At 34.2% G+C, this 17228-nt stretch overlaps 2 protein-coding genes across 3 annotated transcripts; both read right to left on the bottom strand.

The window, feature by feature from the left end:
- Positions 1-2087: 2087 nt before the first annotated feature.
- LOC124434458 lies at positions 2088-6266 on the bottom strand. The gene is made up of 2 exons (XM_046984356.1): positions 6162-6266; positions 2088-4800 (listed from the first exon to the last, which is right to left on the bottom strand). Exons 1-2 carry the CDS (start codon positions 6183-6185, stop codon positions 2398-2400), a joined length of 2427 nt encoding a protein of 808 aa, XP_046840312.1. The 5' UTR covers positions 6186-6266; the 3' UTR covers positions 2088-2397.
- A 5428-nt stretch (positions 6267-11694) lies between these two features.
- On the bottom strand, positions 11695-15110 carry LOC124434468 (progranulin-like). 2 transcript variants are annotated; one of them, XR_006944775.1, is made up of 4 exons: positions 14981-15110; positions 13202-13327; positions 12084-12302; positions 11695-11880 (listed from the first exon to the last, which is right to left on the bottom strand). XR_006944775.1 is itself a non-coding variant. In XM_046984372.1 (3 exons), the coding sequence occupies exons 1-3, from the start codon at positions 13238-13240 to the stop codon at positions 11854-11856; spliced, it is 285 nt and encodes a 94-aa protein (XP_046840328.1). In that variant the 5' UTR covers positions 13241-13263; the 3' UTR covers positions 11695-11853. The 2 variants fall into 2 exon arrangements, 1 of the variants encoding a protein (XP_046840328.1); XM_046984372.1 differs by lacking the exon at positions 14981-15110 and having other exon boundaries at positions 13202-13263.
- Positions 15111-17228: the final 2118 nt, after the last annotated feature.

The raw sequence follows: 17228 nt of genomic DNA, 5'->3' as shown, positions 1-17228 counted from the left end.
AATGCTAATCATCACTGCAGACTTAATGCAAATTACACTTCTTCTTGTATTGTATGCTTTACTAACACAATGGTTTCAATTAAACATGGCAGAAGGCACATTTCTTGTGAAAACGTTTTTTGAAACCAGTCGCTTACAAAAAACACGCAATCAGTTCAAACAAAGATTTCCAGAACGACAAACTTTGGCCCTCAGGATCATCTGGTACGCTGGTACAACGTGCGTAAATTTGAGTAGAGTGGAACAAGCATAAATCGTAATAAAATTATGTAAATTTTATTCGAAAACGAGTTCTTTAATGCTAAATTGCATTATCTTTTGTTTTGATGTCTCACTTTAAATTCCTATTGGAGGAAAAATCTTATTTCAAGCTATAAGTTTGAACAGAAGACTGCGTGGTTAATTTTGATAGAATCGTCAGTTAAGGTGTATCAACAGAAGCCTAATAGGTTATTCTTTACCACCATGTAAAAACTATAAGCTTCACTCAAGTATGCTGCAGGCAGTTACCGAAAAAAGTTGGATTCGAATTTTGTTGATATAGCTACACTGTATTGCTTGCCTCCATGATTGTTGCTTGCTGTGCTAAAAATCATGATATGTGCAAGGAATCAAGATAAACTAATGGTTAGCTATCACTACTATTACCTGGTTAACACAAAACTTTAGGAACTTAATTCTTTCGACATTGAAGTTATGTTGCATCATATTAACTAACTCCATTTTACACTTTCTTTCTAAAACTGCCTAACTCATAAAATTATGTACCATTGTTTACACTGTTCTTGTTAACACAGAACTTTGGAACTTGATTTTTTCAATATTGAAGCTATGTTACACCATGTTATCTATCTATATCTTACACTTATTGCTAAAGCATCCTAATTCATACAATTATATGTAACATCATTAACAATGTACTGAAAACCTCTAATATTTTTTTTACCAGTCAAAACCTTGGAATATTGGATGTAATAGCAAATTGGTCGAATAGCATTGTTGATGAATATTTGATGTCGTGTCAATTACAATTCTCACCGCAAGTACAATAAGATTAGGGAGCTATGAAAAAATACCGACAAAATGGAAGGTAATAAATTTAAATAAAGTAGGTAAAGTGTTTTGTTTCATGCTCTACTGTAGCATAGCCCGCCAAGGGCAAGGTAAATGAACATTTTTTGAAAACAAGTTAATAATTCTTAGGATTTACATATTCAGATTAAAGGGTCAATGTGCAAGTTGGCTATGTTATTGATGTTTACCAGTCAACCAGTAAGTTTGATATTGGTTGACCAATGACCTAGAACCCAATCTACTGGGTATTTGACTCCGCCGAAATTGTATAGTAATGAGTAAGGCAAGCCCCTATCTTGAAAGGTGGCAAAACTGACGATATTTACGACTAATATCTACTTTTGCTGAGTTGATATATATTTGCAAAGTTCATAGTCCATGTTTGATTCTTAAAATGTTTGATAGGATGGTATTTTAAACTTTGTTTAACTTATTTTTTATTTTGAGTTTTGCTTTTTGCCACCTTTCAAGATGGCGTCTTTGCCGCATCTTGACATCTAGAAAATTGGGTTCTAAATCATTGTGGTTGATAGTTCACCATAATCATGGCAACACACATATCATTTGTGCAATAAACAGTAAAAGTGCAAGTTGTTAATCAGTAACACCACTCACCCCGACTCCGGTCCTGTAAGTGACAAATGCCTGGGAAAAAAGTTTATCATTTCTTTGGATGGTATATGCATTCAGCAAAAAAAAATTGAATCTTAGAACAAACTCCGTAACATAAATCAATGTGAAGCTGAATGAAATCACATTGAAGTTTACAAAGAATCTTAAAATAAACAGGTACACTAGGTATCTCCAGATTCTAGCTTAGAGGTACAAGCTGGATTGTTAGATACTGCTGACTATTGTATTAGTTCAGCATTATGGCCAAATTGTAACAAATTATCGGTATTTTTTGCGAATGCGTGACAAAAATGTGACAGAATATCATGCATCTAATGACAATATGGCAACTGGTAAATCATAATGGTTAGAAACAATATTCAAAGCTCACCAAAAATTTGTTTGTATTGAACATTTATTTCTGCGTATTATTGTGCTACAACCATGACATATTAAACCATGACCGCTTGCAGTCGCAAAGAATTTTTTTTAAAATGAACGCCTCCATTATTCAATGACTTTCTACTTACAGTGTTGTATGCGAGTGGATATAATGAAAACATATGAAAGCAATGAAATTGTCAACTATGTCCATTCTTGTATTGTCTTTTATTTGCTACTGTATTTCGTATTTATTATGATAGACGTACCAATCCAAATGGCAGACTGTGTCGTAATTCAAACTATGTGAACTTTAATTGACTTCAGGAGTTAGAAACTGCTCCTACTGTTTATAGAAAAAGGATGGTAAGGAAGAGACTTCCACCTTACTTCACTGGTAGTGTCTATATTCTTGGCCATTTTGTTTATCTCGCTGTATATCCTAGCTCTCTTTCGTTTGTAATTTTCCGCTTTCGCCAGGTCGCCATATCTCACAAATATATCGTAGAGCAGCTGATAAATTTCTATCAGCCATGGATGATTTTCAGAAAACAAATTTTCAATCATGTCCAAAGCTTCCAACAGGTTCATCTTTGCTTCTTCGAATCTTTCTGCGTTGAAAAGGCAAAGACCAAGAACTGACAGGTTAACGGCAATTCCGGGATTATCATAATCAAGAACATATTTCTTCATCTTTTCCTGAGCTTGTTGGGCATAGACCAAAGCAAGATCGTTATCGGGTGGATTTTTTAAGGTCAGATACCTTGCTAAATTTCTCAGTATTAGAGAGACGCCTATCTTGTCTCCAATGTATTCGTATATAGCTTTAGCATCCTCCAGATTTTTCTTAGCCGCATCGAAGTCACCTTTCTTTAACAAACAAAACCCAACGTTGAAATAAGATTCGGCGACAAGAGGATCGTTTTTCTCTTTGCTTAACTTATCCCTTACATCTTGGGCTAGAAGAACAAAAGTGAGGGCTTTTTCTATCATTCCAAGACTTAAGAAACACAATCCAATGTTATTGAGAATTTCTGCCTTTTCAGGATTAACGTCGTCTGCGGTGTATGTAGCTGCCTCCCTGTAAAGATTGACAGCTTCGTCATATTTTCCTAGTTGCTGCTTGCACCATCCTTCATAAATTAGGATGCGAGCAAATTTCTGCTTCTCTTTGATGTAATTTACGATTACTTCATTTAGATATGTTTCCGCATCATCATATCGAAATGTTTCCATGTAAATGTCTGCTATCTCAATCAAAGAATCTACAAGAAGCAAGTCAGACTTTGGGTCACCTTGATAGCAGAGAAGGTCTCTGACACTGGTTTTGAGTAAATAAATTGCCAATTGAAAATTTCCTTGTTTTTTTGTGCATTTTGCTATGTTATAAGTAATCTTCATCATGGTAAAATCGTCCTGTTCGTCAACCCTAACTTTCCTTTGCAGAAGACGCTTGCTTGTTTTGTACGAAATGATTGCAGATTCATATTCTCTCTTGCTTTGATGTGCAAGTCCTGCAGCTTGAGCAAGTTGTGAGGCAATTTCTGGAGATATTTTTTGATAGTGTTGTCCTTTATCAATGGACGCGAGTACAACAAGCATTGCGGAGGCAACAACGTCGACGAGAAACATGTCGTTGTGAAGTTTTTCGTCATCCATGGCATCTATCATGTTTTGGACGTTAATTTCATCAAGCTTGAATTTTTTTAAGCTCTTACCACGTGGCGACAGCCTTTGAAACAAAGTTTTGTTCCCTCTGTTTTTCTCCACAAGGTCGTTAAAAACTGCATATCCATCGGTGGATGCATTCACAAAATAATACAACCAACTCGAAAGACCACCATGAGAAGGAATTTCTGATTTGGAAGACGAGGGTGGTGCAATTGATAAAACCGAAACAATTTTTACTTGTTTACCATCTTTTGCAAAAACTGTTTGTGCACGTGGTATAGCTTGTCTTAAAGGACAATTTGCACCAACACCACCGTCGACAAATTCGTCGTTGCCAATTTTAACTGGAGTGTCAAAGTATATTGGAGCATTTGAGGAAGCGAGTAAGACTTTGTAAGCCTTGTAATTCTTATAGTCTTCGTTTGCCGTATCAAACAGCACAAGATCTTCGTATCTGCCGAGTCTTCTGGCAACAGCTCCGGCTACGCATTTTGAATCGTGGAGTTTGCGAAAATCTTCAAGGCTGCAATCACTAAACTGCTTTTTTACAACTTTCTTTACGTTGGCTTGTGAGTATGTTCCAAGGGGAATGCTGGACAACATTGGGATACAAGAAAGAAACTTTTGCATTAACGTCTTCTTGAAAATGATCTTCGTTTTTGTAAGATACATCTGAATGCATTCATCAACACTCATCCGTTCTCTTATATGGTGATATTTTCCAACTCTTTTCCCACCAACTAAGCCAAACGCAACAAGAGCTCCTGTACTGGTACCAACTATCATATCGTACACATCGGCAGGATGAAGGGGATCCTTAACTGCGTTCATATCATTAATAAGACGTTCTCGAACGACCAGATTTTCCAAAAAATGCTTTTTCCGTTCATTACATTCTTCGTTTACGAGATAGTGTACTGTTAGAGGATTTCTTAACACAATCGTTGCTAATCGTAAAACGTCGTCGAGAATTTTCACTTCCATCACACCTCGACTTCCTCCACCATCAAAAGACAATATGTCAATATTCTTTTCTATTGAATCCATTTCCACGTTTACCACCTGTATACATAAATACAACAGAAGAGTGACATAATCGTATCTATAAATGGAGTCAAATGACGTGCATAATGCAATTCAAAAGGGATCTTTAAAAATTTGCCTCATTACCACATCTGCAGTGCATTTTACAGGTGAGACATGCGGTCTTTTTGGCGTTAAAAATTACTAAAATTTTCTACGTTAAAAGCTCTGATATAGTTAATATTTTTGTCCAAACTATTCAGGTCGTTGTTTGCATGCAATAATTTCGCATTTCCTGCGTAATACCATGCGCGCTATGTAACCCGATCAATTTTCTATTTCCTACCTTGGGTTTAAGCTCTTCTTCTCTATAGAGAAGAGATTTATGGCAAAAAATTTATTGAAGGACAACATCTGTATAACTACGTTTTCATGAAAGTGGCCTGTCGTAAATGCAGGTTTTATTTGTATGCACTTTACGACATCCATCTACGCAAATATTTGTTGGCAAATACAAATCTTCACTGAAATTCTCATCAGTTTAATGGCGACTAATGAACGAGGACAAATAATGTTCACTAGCTGAAAAGCCTGAAATATGATTGTGCATCAAAATTACTCAGCAAAAGAGATCCCGTGTTTTGCCAGCGATATGTTTTACTAAACACCTAAACACTACCATTACTATCTGTGTTGCCATTGTGTATGTATTACTATTGATATTTGTACCAAAACCTTTGTGTTTTTCTACCTTCTTTCCTTTTACTTAGCCTACAAAAATGCACTTCACTTTCTATATTGTTTCTATGTACAACGTTTACATTTTAGCATACATTGCAATATACGTAAGAATTTCTTCATTTTCATTGTTATCATAGAACTTTTCACAGTAATAATCAAAGTTAGTTTGCTGCATCTATCATCGTTTTTTTAGAATACAAATAAAAGCATGAATGAAAATTTTACAAAACCCTTGTCTTAAGCGTCGTCTTTTATTTAATGAATATTATCTAGCTTAAATGTAAGTTATTTTGTTAAGATATCCTTGTCGTTCTGATAGTCTTCTGCTGGATGAGTAGTCCAAAGCAAAGGCATCAAAGATCTAACTGTCGTCACTGCTGGACATTTTGCTTATATAACGCAACGATAGTTTTGTGGTCATGCTCATAGTTCAGTTCACCTGACATAAACATGACAATTAAAATCATTACCGCATTATTTCGACACCGATAAAAGTTTTCCAGCTGAATTAGGTTTTGGTCTCGACTATTTTTTACTCTCCACATTTAAATTTTTGTGATTTTACTGTCCAAGTAAGCTATACACGCACTGATATACGAGCTCACATATATATGTGCAAAACACCCCAGCTGGTTTTTTTTTACGGAAAAATTACGCACCTCAGAATCTTCAGGTGAAGACATCGCATTTATTAGAAACGTACTATCTTACGACTACCAAACTTGATATGCTTCGCTTGATGTTCGTGGTCTTCAAAGCTTCCTTCATTGCGAGGTGACGAAAAATGCGCATTGAAGACCCCTGGTGGTTGACTTCATATTTCGTACAGCACATGATGTAGCTAGGTTCAGATTTCACTTAGGTTTATATTGCTACCAACTACTTATGCTACAAGTCTACAGCAATCAGCTTACTATTATTACTTTTTATCAACTTGAATTGCTATTAAAATCTGTCATTTCTGTAAATCTTAAAAAGCCTACTTACTGCAGCAGAAGCATCCCACGTTCTCATGACTTAATTAAAACTATTTATGTCACATTCTTTCTTAAACCTACATATTAATTTGCATCAGAATTATCTCATAGTCTCATGACTTAATTAATAAAAACTTTTTTATGCAAACAGTGTTCCTAAGCCTACTTATTAATGTGCTACAGAAGCATAGTATGGTCTTATGACTTGAATGTGGAAACTTTTTTTATGTAAACAGTCTCTTAGTTCTTTGCTACAATATTTACCAAACATAATCGAAATTTTTAGTTCATGTATTTTGACAAATGCGTCATTATTTATAATCTTGTCAGTGCTCAAAGGTGACTCAAAGCTGTTGATCTGTTTAGACGTCCAAACATCACAAATGTTCGCTTCTTGCTAATCACCATCATTTTATGCAAGTCGCTGAGCAGCTGGTATATTTCGATAAGACATGAATGATCTTCCGACAAAAATGTTCTATTACGTTGGAAGCCTTCAAAAGTCTTTCTTTTGCTTCTTTAAATCTTCCAGCTTCAAAAAGGCACGCCAAGAGCTGACAAGTGCCAGTGTCAATACTGCCGACAATTTTTTTCTTATCTTCCAAAGTTTGTGGTGCTTAAGCCAAGGAATCAGCGTGTTTCGTTTTCTTTTTTAATCACTCTCAATTTGCCAGATTTGATAGTATTATTGAAAGTTTACGTTCGTGTTCTATTTCTTCGAATGTTTTTTTTGGCCTCTTTAAATTTTCGATTTCTTCTTCGTAGTTCTTGCTCTTCATAAAATAAACTGCTTCGAAGTTGAAAGACTCGGCTACCATGTCAGGTTTTTTCTTGTTGCTCAGATCTTCGTCCCATTCATTTAAATTTTCTCAATTCTTTGGCCTGGCGAACTAAGTCAAGAGCTTCTTCATCCATTCCATGTTGTAAATAACACACCCAACGTCTTTAAAATTTCAGCCTTTTGAACTTGATTGTTTTCTGCGATGTATGCGGCTGTCTCTCTGTAAAATTTAACAGCTTCCTCAAATAGAACATCTGCCCTTCTTATTACAAACCACTAAACTTAGCAACAACTCTAACTTCTGATCCTGTTCTGAAATGTGTTTTGCATAAATTGTTATGTACGACGATACAAATTGTTCACTGCGAGAAATGTATTTTAGAGACTAAAGTCTAAATTTTGTGCATGGGGATAGTTTTCAGGGCTGTATCACAGTTAAAAATGGCAATGCACCTTGATTTTAGAACAGTTTGAGCCGTTTCGTGTCGTACGAACTGTGTAGTCTACTGAAAAAAAGTTGTGATAAAATGTAGCAAGCATGAGAGGTTGATAAATCAATTTAATTGACCAACGGAAAGTATATCATTGATTTAACAATGTCAATATATGATATTGATTATATACCATCATACGTTGCGTGCTTCGATGATCGTGAGAGTGTAAACTAACATTTTTTAGGGGGGGGTCTTGGGAGCATTTTCAATGCATTGAAAATTATCAAATAACTGATTATGAAAATAAGAGCTCTGGATTTTGCATAAAGTGTCTTTTACGTGAATGTGTTAAAAATAAAGGAGGGATATAGTTCTCATGGGAGAAGATTACTGCTTTATAAGATAATCATGAAGAAACATAAATGAAATTTAGAGGTAAACGAATGGTTCGCTATCACCACTAATGTCTGGTTAGCACAAAACTTTGGAACTTGATTCTTTCAACATTGAAATTATGTTGCACCATGTTATCTCGCTCTTATTACTCGTGCTATGGAGGGGCACGAGTAGAGGTTTTGGCTTTCACAATATGGCGACCGCAAGGAGTGACAAAATGTAATACTTCGACAATACTAGCATTAAAGACATCCTTTTTTCAAATAATACAAAGGATGCAAAATATATACGCACAAAAGATAAAGCTACGCTACAACATATTGCGTGCTACGATATATACTTTTCAAATCCTATGAAAGCAAGAACTATCATCGATATTTTGAATTTGTTGTTTTCAAAATTTTACAGCTTCCTTTTCTTGAGAGATTCTAGCATTGCAATTTGGCATTTGTGAGGATTTAACTTCCATACTTTTGCTAACAATACTTATAACACTACATTCTTGTTTATATTTACGAAAACTACTTTAATGTTTGTAAAATGTTTGATCTAACTAAGAAACCGTTAAAATCACTCGCCATCAGCTCATGTTTTCTTACATTATTTTATGTTTTGACCAAATTCGTTGTCAAAACGCAAATTGTGCACTTACCAGAGCACGAATGTACGCCTGAGCAGGCGTCTTGTTTACACTTATTTCCTAAAACTCTACACCATAAAATTCACATTATATTCAAAATGTTCAATATTTGTTTTATTAGTCAAACACTTGAAAGTTGGATGTATTGGCAAACTCAGTCGTGAGCCATTGATAATGAATATTTGATGGTGTATCAGCTACTTCAGTTTGCTTACAGCAAATACCATGAGTGTTGGATGCCATGAAATTAGACCGGTACAGTGAAAGGTAAGAAATAAAATTAAAGTAGTAAAAGTCTTGTGCTTCATGTTATAAACATTGCTAGGTAAAGGAACATTGCCTTAGAAAAATATTAACAATGTTTAGAATTTGCATAGTCAGACTAAATGTGCAAGTTCATTGGCTATGTTACTGATGTTTGGAATATTAACCAGTTAAGTTTAGTGTTTGTTGACAGTTGTCCCTTGTTAAGGCAAGATCAATTTTCAATGATCATAACTACTGAGGGATTGAAGTCAAAATCTGCACCTGCACTTCATTTGTACAATAAAGAGTGAAAATGCATGTTGTTAATCACCCACACACCAACCCCTCTTCTTCTACAAAAGTGTCATACTTAAACAAGAAAATATGCCAGACATTAACAGTAAGACAAAGATATGTTGCTATTGAAGAAAACTGCTTAAATGACAGCTTTCTAAAACAGTTTATTCGTAGCTCGTTTTGTTCTTAAGATAATGAAGTTATTGTAATGTCCGACTTACCCAATCAGTGACGTCATATTTGATCATGAGCGGCTGCAAATTAATGAATATCCTTCAGTGTCCTAAAAACTTTACTAATGCAGATTTTATACCATTATCACATCACACAGACAGGAAATAGTCCAGGTTGAGATGATAGAGATGAATGAGTTAAAGAAATGGCGATTTAATTCAATCAAATGAACATATTTCTATGGCATTCAAATAATTTCAACTTATTATAGAAAAAAGTTTTGCTTTAACATAAAAAGTCTTTACTATCTTACTTGTTCTGTGTACATAAATATTTCTGGCCAATTGATTGGATGATATATGCACTTAGCAACAAAAGAATGGAATCCTGAAACAAACTCCGTAACATTGTTGGATCAATGTGAAATCGACTGATATCACAATCAAATTGAAGATGATCTTACTATAGTACTAAGTAGATTAGATAAGCTGTAGATTATTATAACGGTAGATTATTCTGGATTAGCGTTATGGTCTGGATTACCAGAACCAATTGACTATTGTATTAGGAAAACGTCATCGCCAAATTGTAGCCAATTAACCGTATTACTGAAATACGCAACCAAAAAGGCGACAGAATAGTTACAAGTTTGGAACATGCATTTGGTTCCACTATTGAGTTCTATAATAACTCGGGCTATCTTAAGTGCGGCTTTAAATATTGGATGACGCCAAAAAGATGGGGGAATTGACCTATTTCCGCTGAGATTTTCCGAAATTGACTGCTCTGCAGAAAATTCTGCAATTTCTCACTTCCCCCTGATGAAAGAGTAAGAAAAAGTATTTTCGTATTTGGCATTTTACTAGCAAATTTATGATGAAGCCTGTGAATAATAATATGTAATATTTGAAGCCTGTGAATACAAAATTGTGTTTTAGTATTTCTTTTCTTTTTTTCTCTGTTTCATGTCTTTTCTTTGAGAGTGCAAAACTTTCAGAAAGCAAATTTTCAATCATATCTTGAGTATTTAACAAGTTCATCTTTGCTTTTCAAATCTTCCCGCTTTGAATAAACACAGTCCAAGAACTGAAAAGTTAACGGCAATTCCAGGATTATTATAATCAAGGAAATGTTTATTCATTATTTCTAGAGCTTGTTGGGCATAAACCAAAGCCAGATCGTTGTCTGGTGGATTTTGTAAGGTTAGGCATCTGGCTAAATTTTTCAATACAAGAGGACGCTATATGCTCATCTCCAATGCGCTTGTATATATCTTTAGCATCCTCCAGACTTTTCTTTGCCTTCTTGTAGTTACCTCTACTCAATTAGCAAAATCCAACATTGAAAAGAGATTCGGCAGCAAGAGGATCGTTTTTCTTTTCAATTAACTTCTTCCATACATTTTGGGTTTGGTGAATGTAATTGAGGACTTCTTCTCAATTAAAGAATTTACAGAAAATAAAAGAAATGCATATGACTTCACATTTATTTAATGGTAGTCTCCAGCCATCACCACCTATCTTTGATGACGAAAAGGATCAAAAAAGGGAGTTGCTTGTGAAGGAGCCTACAAAGGAAGAGAAAAGTTCCCAGCCCTCAACACAAAGTTTTGAGGTTCAGCATAGCAATAAAAAGTCACTATCAGCATAAGTTTCAATGGCGAACTATCAGCATAAGATTGAATAGCAAACTATTAGCATAAGTTTCAATACCGACAGCTATTTTTTACGAAATTTTCTAATATTTAAATAAATGCAAAAAACTTCTGTGAACAATATTGCAGTGCGCGCAGTGCTCATGCCAAGGCACAGAATAATAATTATACAGATAAGTCGCACAAATTTGCACAGCGTCTTCACGGCCGCCATTATTCTAGCAAGATACTTAGCGTTTTCATTTGTTTCCAACCACTGCATCAACTTGACGAAATAACTCGCAGAAAACCTCCCCAAGAAAGGAGTCTCCAAAAAACAGACACTAGGAACTACCTGTAGAAATGACTCCGACAAGAAAAACAATCAGCGTAATTATATATTTAGCATTAAATATTTTCTTAACATTTGAACAAAAGCAAGAAATAATATTCACTGCTTTTCTTTCCTGATCCAAAATATTTTAGGATTATTGCAGGAACAAGAAACTACTAGTGGGAAACAAAAAAGTTTCATAAACCTAACTTGGCAACAGAAAGTTAATTTTGCCATGAAAATTTTAAGTCTAAAATGTAAAATAGTTAAAACACATCACTCCTTTAATTAATTTTAATTAATTAGTCAATTAACCCATTACACATTGGCAATAGACATTACACTATTCCTTGCTAATTCAGCTGTCTACACTTTAATCTGATTAATTTGTTTTCCATTGTTCGTCATCCATTGATTTGGTATTTTCATACGTCAGATATCATGGGATCTGTAATGATTTCTTTACCTGAATGAAAAGATTTGTATACGAAAGAGAGATTTTCTACATCATTCTTATAAAGTGTAATGAATTAATCACACAATTCATTATCGCTAAACATCCAATGTAAGTGTCATTTTTTGCCATTGCACATAGGCATAAGTAATAAGGTTTCGACGACAAATTTTTTAGGATTATTATTGATGTGTCGATCAAAAGTTCATGTATACCTCAATTTCATTTTGTTGCTTTTCAAACAGCTGCATAACATTACCAGGCTTATGACAATATCGCCCTTTACACACATATCCTTTAGGACAACACCCAATAGGATTTGTACAGCAGATTCCATCTTTTAGAAAACAGCAACCATAACTTCTACTACCGACGTCTGAGCAGCACATTTGTCCATCGGGACACCTAAGTGGACCGCATTTCACCGTATGTACCTAAAAACAGCAGTGGTGAAGTTAAATGGTTACTTAAATTGGCTTGTTGGAATCTTTCCTAAAGAAGCTAACATAACAAAACAAAGGGCAAGTGCTATAACGAACGAATGACTATTAAAACATAAAATAATGTTCTATTAGACAAAATTTACTTTTATGGAAAGTATAAATGCATTAAGCCTAAACGTGGAAAAGTAAATGAATATTTTTGTAGAAAAGTAAAAACTTGTTGTCTTAAAAATTGACTGAATGTTTAATTGATCATTTTTTTCTGTTATTTGTTAAAAAAATAATTTGCTGAAGGCAATGGAAAAATACGTAGCTACGGCATTAACGACAAAAGAAATTGCGGGGTGTGATGTTCAATGAAAGTCAAAATCATCTATCATGGAGAAGTTGTCTGATATCATAGAAAGCGTGGTCAGTTTTTTAAAATCTAAATATTTTAAAGACAACATGTTGCTCAAAACATTTCTGTGCGTTTACTACAGGAATAGACAGCTCTTATTGTGTCCTAGTCCTTGTAGTGAACATGTTGCCATTGCGTCACTTAATTAAAAGTATTTGTGCCCCACCTATATCTTTTCACTTTTTAATTCACCATCTTGATTGAATTCATATTCTGATTACTAAAACAACAGCCAATGAATTCTATTCCTTCTTCCTTGTATAAGATGCATGTTAAGGCATATGTGCATTACCTTAGCTGTCCGTTGTTTGTATTTATATTGTGCGATTATACAATTTATATTTCAGATTAAAAGTCTATTTCTTATTTAAAGCCATACAACTCTTATTTTTACAACTATCTATAAAATTTTTCAAAGCAAAATCTAGAAATTGTCTTAAATAAAGTTGAAATATACAATAACCTTACAAAGCTCCCTCAAAGCACCAACCTTTGATGTTGAATTTCCGACAAAACATTCAATGAACATGATTTGATTAAAGATGAGAGCAGCTGCAAAAATCCAGATCGTTTGCATATTCAGCTACCAGAAAAGCGACTGGTTTAGTTTTACAGACTAAGAATAGGGAAAATTAACTAAATTAACCAACGAAACGTTCTTTTATATCAAACTTGACAAACGTTTTTGTTAAAATTTTGTTGTGTTTAGATAGCAACTTTTATAAAACACTTTTATTCAGATTTCATTCAAAGTTTGGTTTGACGATTTACAGGTATGCTATTAATCATTCATTTAAAGACGTAATTTTTTCTTTGTCATTGTATAGCAAAAAATAATTATATTGTTGAATATTTGCGTTTCAATGGTTATAATTACTTTCTATGATATATCCCAATCATCTATGGTGTTAAAAAGTAGTGCCCGATGGGGCGAGGGGGGGGGGGCAACAAAACACTCAACGAAAATCATCTACAGAATACGGCGTATTACTGCATATTAATATATAATGTCACAAGAACGATTAATTTAACATAGAAATAACAATGGCACACATATTATTTTTGTCAAATAAATTTTTTTTCTAGGTATACAAGAAATTCGTACTTGCCATTGATTATAACATGTACAAATTTATTTTTCTACAGAAAAAACTGAAATTTATAAAAAAAGAAAATTAGCTACTTTTAAAAAGTAGAAATTTAACCATACACATACTATGCTAGAGAATTCGATAAGTGCTTGATGTGCTCATGGCAATGTTTCGTCATTCATATGACATAAGAAAGACCATTGAAGACTCATGAGTGAGATTTACCTCCGCTTATATGTTTTCAAAATGTGCTAAGGGGAAATCCACTATAGCATTAAAGTTTAATTTACTCAATAATATAGTCAAAGTCATCGCGGTTTTTTTTTTATTTCGCTTTCATACAGCTTCTAGGAAAAAGCTTGAAAAGTTTAACAATAAGTGAAACATACATGAAAGTTAAATGAGATTCAAACAATACAAATTAAGATTAAATGAAGATATGATCTTCGCATTTTGCTGGACAATTTAAGCAATCGTCTCAGGACCTGAAAAAATCAGGTGACTCAACGGGATTCGAACCCATGACCTCTGCGGTGCCGGTGCAGTGCTCTGACCAACTGAGCTATGAAGTCACACAGTAAATGGTTTGAACCCGGGAGTATCGTTATATGTTTGTAAATGATGATCGTCCAGGTTAATAAAGTCCTGAGAAGGACTGTTTTTGATGTTGTTGACTGACGTTTCGACAACCTTAGCGGTAGTCATCTTCAGAGTCAAATGATTCATAATATTATTTTATTTATTTTATAAAAAACATTCATACGACATTCCTTTCACGAGAAAACATGAGCCCAACAATATTGACCTGCTCACCACTGTGTGACTTCATAGCTCAGTTGGTCAGAGCACTGCACCGGCACCGCAGAGGTCATGGGTTCGAATCCCGTTGAGTCACCTGATTTTTTCAGGTCCTGAGACGATTGCTTAAATTGTCCAGCAAAATGCGAAGATCATATCTTCATTTAATTTCAATTACCGCACTGCATAAAAACATTCATACAAATTAAGATTGTTAATAAGAAACACCAAATAATCAACTATGTAAAAATGTCGCAGTAAATTGAAAAATTGAATTATATAATTGGAGTCGTTTTGTAGTTAAAATGAAAATCTATAATCAGTTAAACACATCTGTCTATATAATAAGAACATATAATATTTTCATGAAATACGTTTACCTTAAAATGCAAATAAAATTCCAGCGATTTTTTCCGTGTGTAGTGTTGATGTCAGATCACACTCTCCAATAACCACTGAACTTTCACGACTAGGAAGCTTATATTTGTAAAAATGATACAAAAAGGTTGATGGTCGCGTGCCTGAGTGCAATGTAACATATGACTTACGTAAAAAGGGGAGGAGCTATGAGATTGATTTCAAAGTACAAATGAGAAGTTCAACTCTCAAAAGAAATTAAGACCTAGTTTAAACGTCGAACTTTACATGAACCGAACGCATTTAAAACAAAAAATATTAAGGAAGTTCGATCCATCTCATTTTCTTTGTCTTAAATGCATTCGGTGCATGTAAAGTGCGACGTTTAAAACAGGACTAAAACTTTAAAGATGAACTTTAGTATTTATTAAGCGCAGGAACCTTATTAATATTAGTCTCAGATACTCTTTAATGAGATATTTAATGCTTATTCAAGGTTTCGTCCTATACCACAAGGGGTCTAGAAGTCTTTACAATACAAAAACATGAAAGATACCACGTGTAAACAACATGTGTTTCACATGTGAAATTGGCTAATACACAACTAAAGACTATATTTAGTACAATCGCATGTTCTTCCCACGTGTTTCCCAAGAGTGTTCCACTCATTGGAAATTGTAACAGTCACATGTTGAGCACAAGTGAAGTTATATGTAGAGTGAAGGCACCAAGGGGGATGGGATAGCATTTCCTTCACTTTTTTTGTTTGTCCCCATTGCTCCACAAAAAATAACCCGAGATTATAAAAGTTTTATAAAAATCAGTCTTAAAAAGTAAAATTTAACCTTTAGCAATGTCTTGTATTTCAAGCATTGGGAAAAAACTATATGCTTCGAGCAGTTTTGCATGGCAAATTATGCAACACACGGCTCAAGCAGAGTATACTTTACAAAACAATGTGATAAGTGCATGACGCACACAAGTACAATGTACGGCCATTCATAGATGACATAATGAAAGGTCATTAAGGCCAACCAACTACTGAGATTCGGTTCAAATTCACTATAGTATTACTTTCATATACTGTATAACAAAGGCAAAGACATCACTTTTTTTTATTTTGCAGAACACAACCAGCTTCCCAAAATAAAGGCTTAAAAGTTTAATAAGAAGTAAAACATAAATGAAAGGCAAATCTACTTCAAAATAATTGTACAATACTTAAATGAACGATAGCTATTTGAATTATATGAACGCTGAAAAGTCAATTTTGTAAAAATGTGACAGTCAATTGAATTATGTCATATAGCTGACCGACCGCGCGTGCTCTCCGTCGCACTCGCATGTGTATAATAAACCTGACGTCACTCTACGCATGCATACTGATACATACCAATACCACAATACCATCAATTTCAAAATTTTTGCAGCAAAGCGTTAAGTTTGCGTACGCATTTTGAATAGAATTCAGTAAAGATTGGGCGCAAACACAAAAAGGAAGAGTCCTCAGATATACTAATCATTGATAACTGTGTTGTTGAGATACTCAAGAATGAAAAATTGCCTCTTGAAAAACAAGAAGATATCATCATTTGATACTAACTTGACATCATTATTTAATTATGTGCTATGCAAATCAAGTGTCTCGTTAATTCAGCCTCATGTGTTTTATAAACAGTGACGCACCAAGCGGTGTGTATGTGGTGTTGGACCCCGCGACTTTTAAAAATTGGTTGGTAAATTTTTAAAAGATAGATAATCGTCGGTTTTTAAGACTAAAGCAGTCGGTAATTTTCAGATTCAAGCTATTACTTGTAGACGGTGATTTCACTTTCACGGCACAAAAAATTGAAAATTCAAACTTACTTGAATTATGTAGTCTTGTAAACTCTTATGATCCTTAAGTGTGACTTCAAAATTTTAGAGAATTGTAAAGTTCTTTGCTGAAAGCGTTTAAGGCTATAAAATGGTTTGTTTTCACCTACTTGTGCCGCGCCGTTTAAATGTACAGTTGCAGTGATCCAACTGTAGTAAATTGAGAACCCATTTTCACGTTTGCTTATTGAAACTAAAAAACTGTTTGTTTTAAGTTCTTGTTTCATGGAAATGAAAGTACAAAAGTTAACGCCATACTAGAAGAAGCGGTATTTAATAAAATTTTCAATAACAATAATTTTCACCTCAAAATATTACAATGTATATAACACAAGGTTTCATGCAAACAAGGTTATAGGTAAAAAAATAAACATTAGTGTTTCAGCTTTAAAACAT

This window comes from Xenia sp. Carnegie-2017, unplaced genomic scaffold (assembly GCF_021976095.1).
Source record: "Xenia sp. Carnegie-2017 unplaced genomic scaffold, XeniaSp_v1 HiC_scaffold_14, whole genome shotgun sequence".
NCBI lineage: Eukaryota > Metazoa > Cnidaria > Anthozoa > Malacalcyonacea > Xeniidae > Xenia > Xenia sp. Carnegie-2017.
The sequence above is the reverse complement of the archived record's forward strand: the minus strand, read 5'-3'. Positions and strand labels throughout refer to the sequence as shown.

Bases quoted from the DNA above. Each gene is read 5' to 3' on its own strand.
- LOC124434458 (XM_046984356.1), bottom strand. From the start codon at position 6,185: ATGTCTTCACCTGAAGATTCTGAG. The intron at 4,801-6,161 runs GTGCGTAATTTT...TTATGTATACAG, and splicing joins CTTCACCTGAAGATTCTGAG to GTGGTAAACGTGGAAATGGA.
- LOC124434468 (XM_046984372.1), bottom strand. From the start codon at position 13,240: ATGTTCATTGAATGTTTTGTCGGAAATTCAACATCAAAG. The intron at 12,303-13,201 runs GTTGGTGCTTTG...TGCTGTTTTTAG, and splicing joins TCGGAAATTCAACATCAAAG to GTACATACGGTGAAATGCGG. The intron at 11,881-12,083 runs GTATACATGAAC...CTTTTCATTCAG, and splicing joins AGCAACAAAATGAAATTGAG to GTAAAGAAATCATTACAGAT.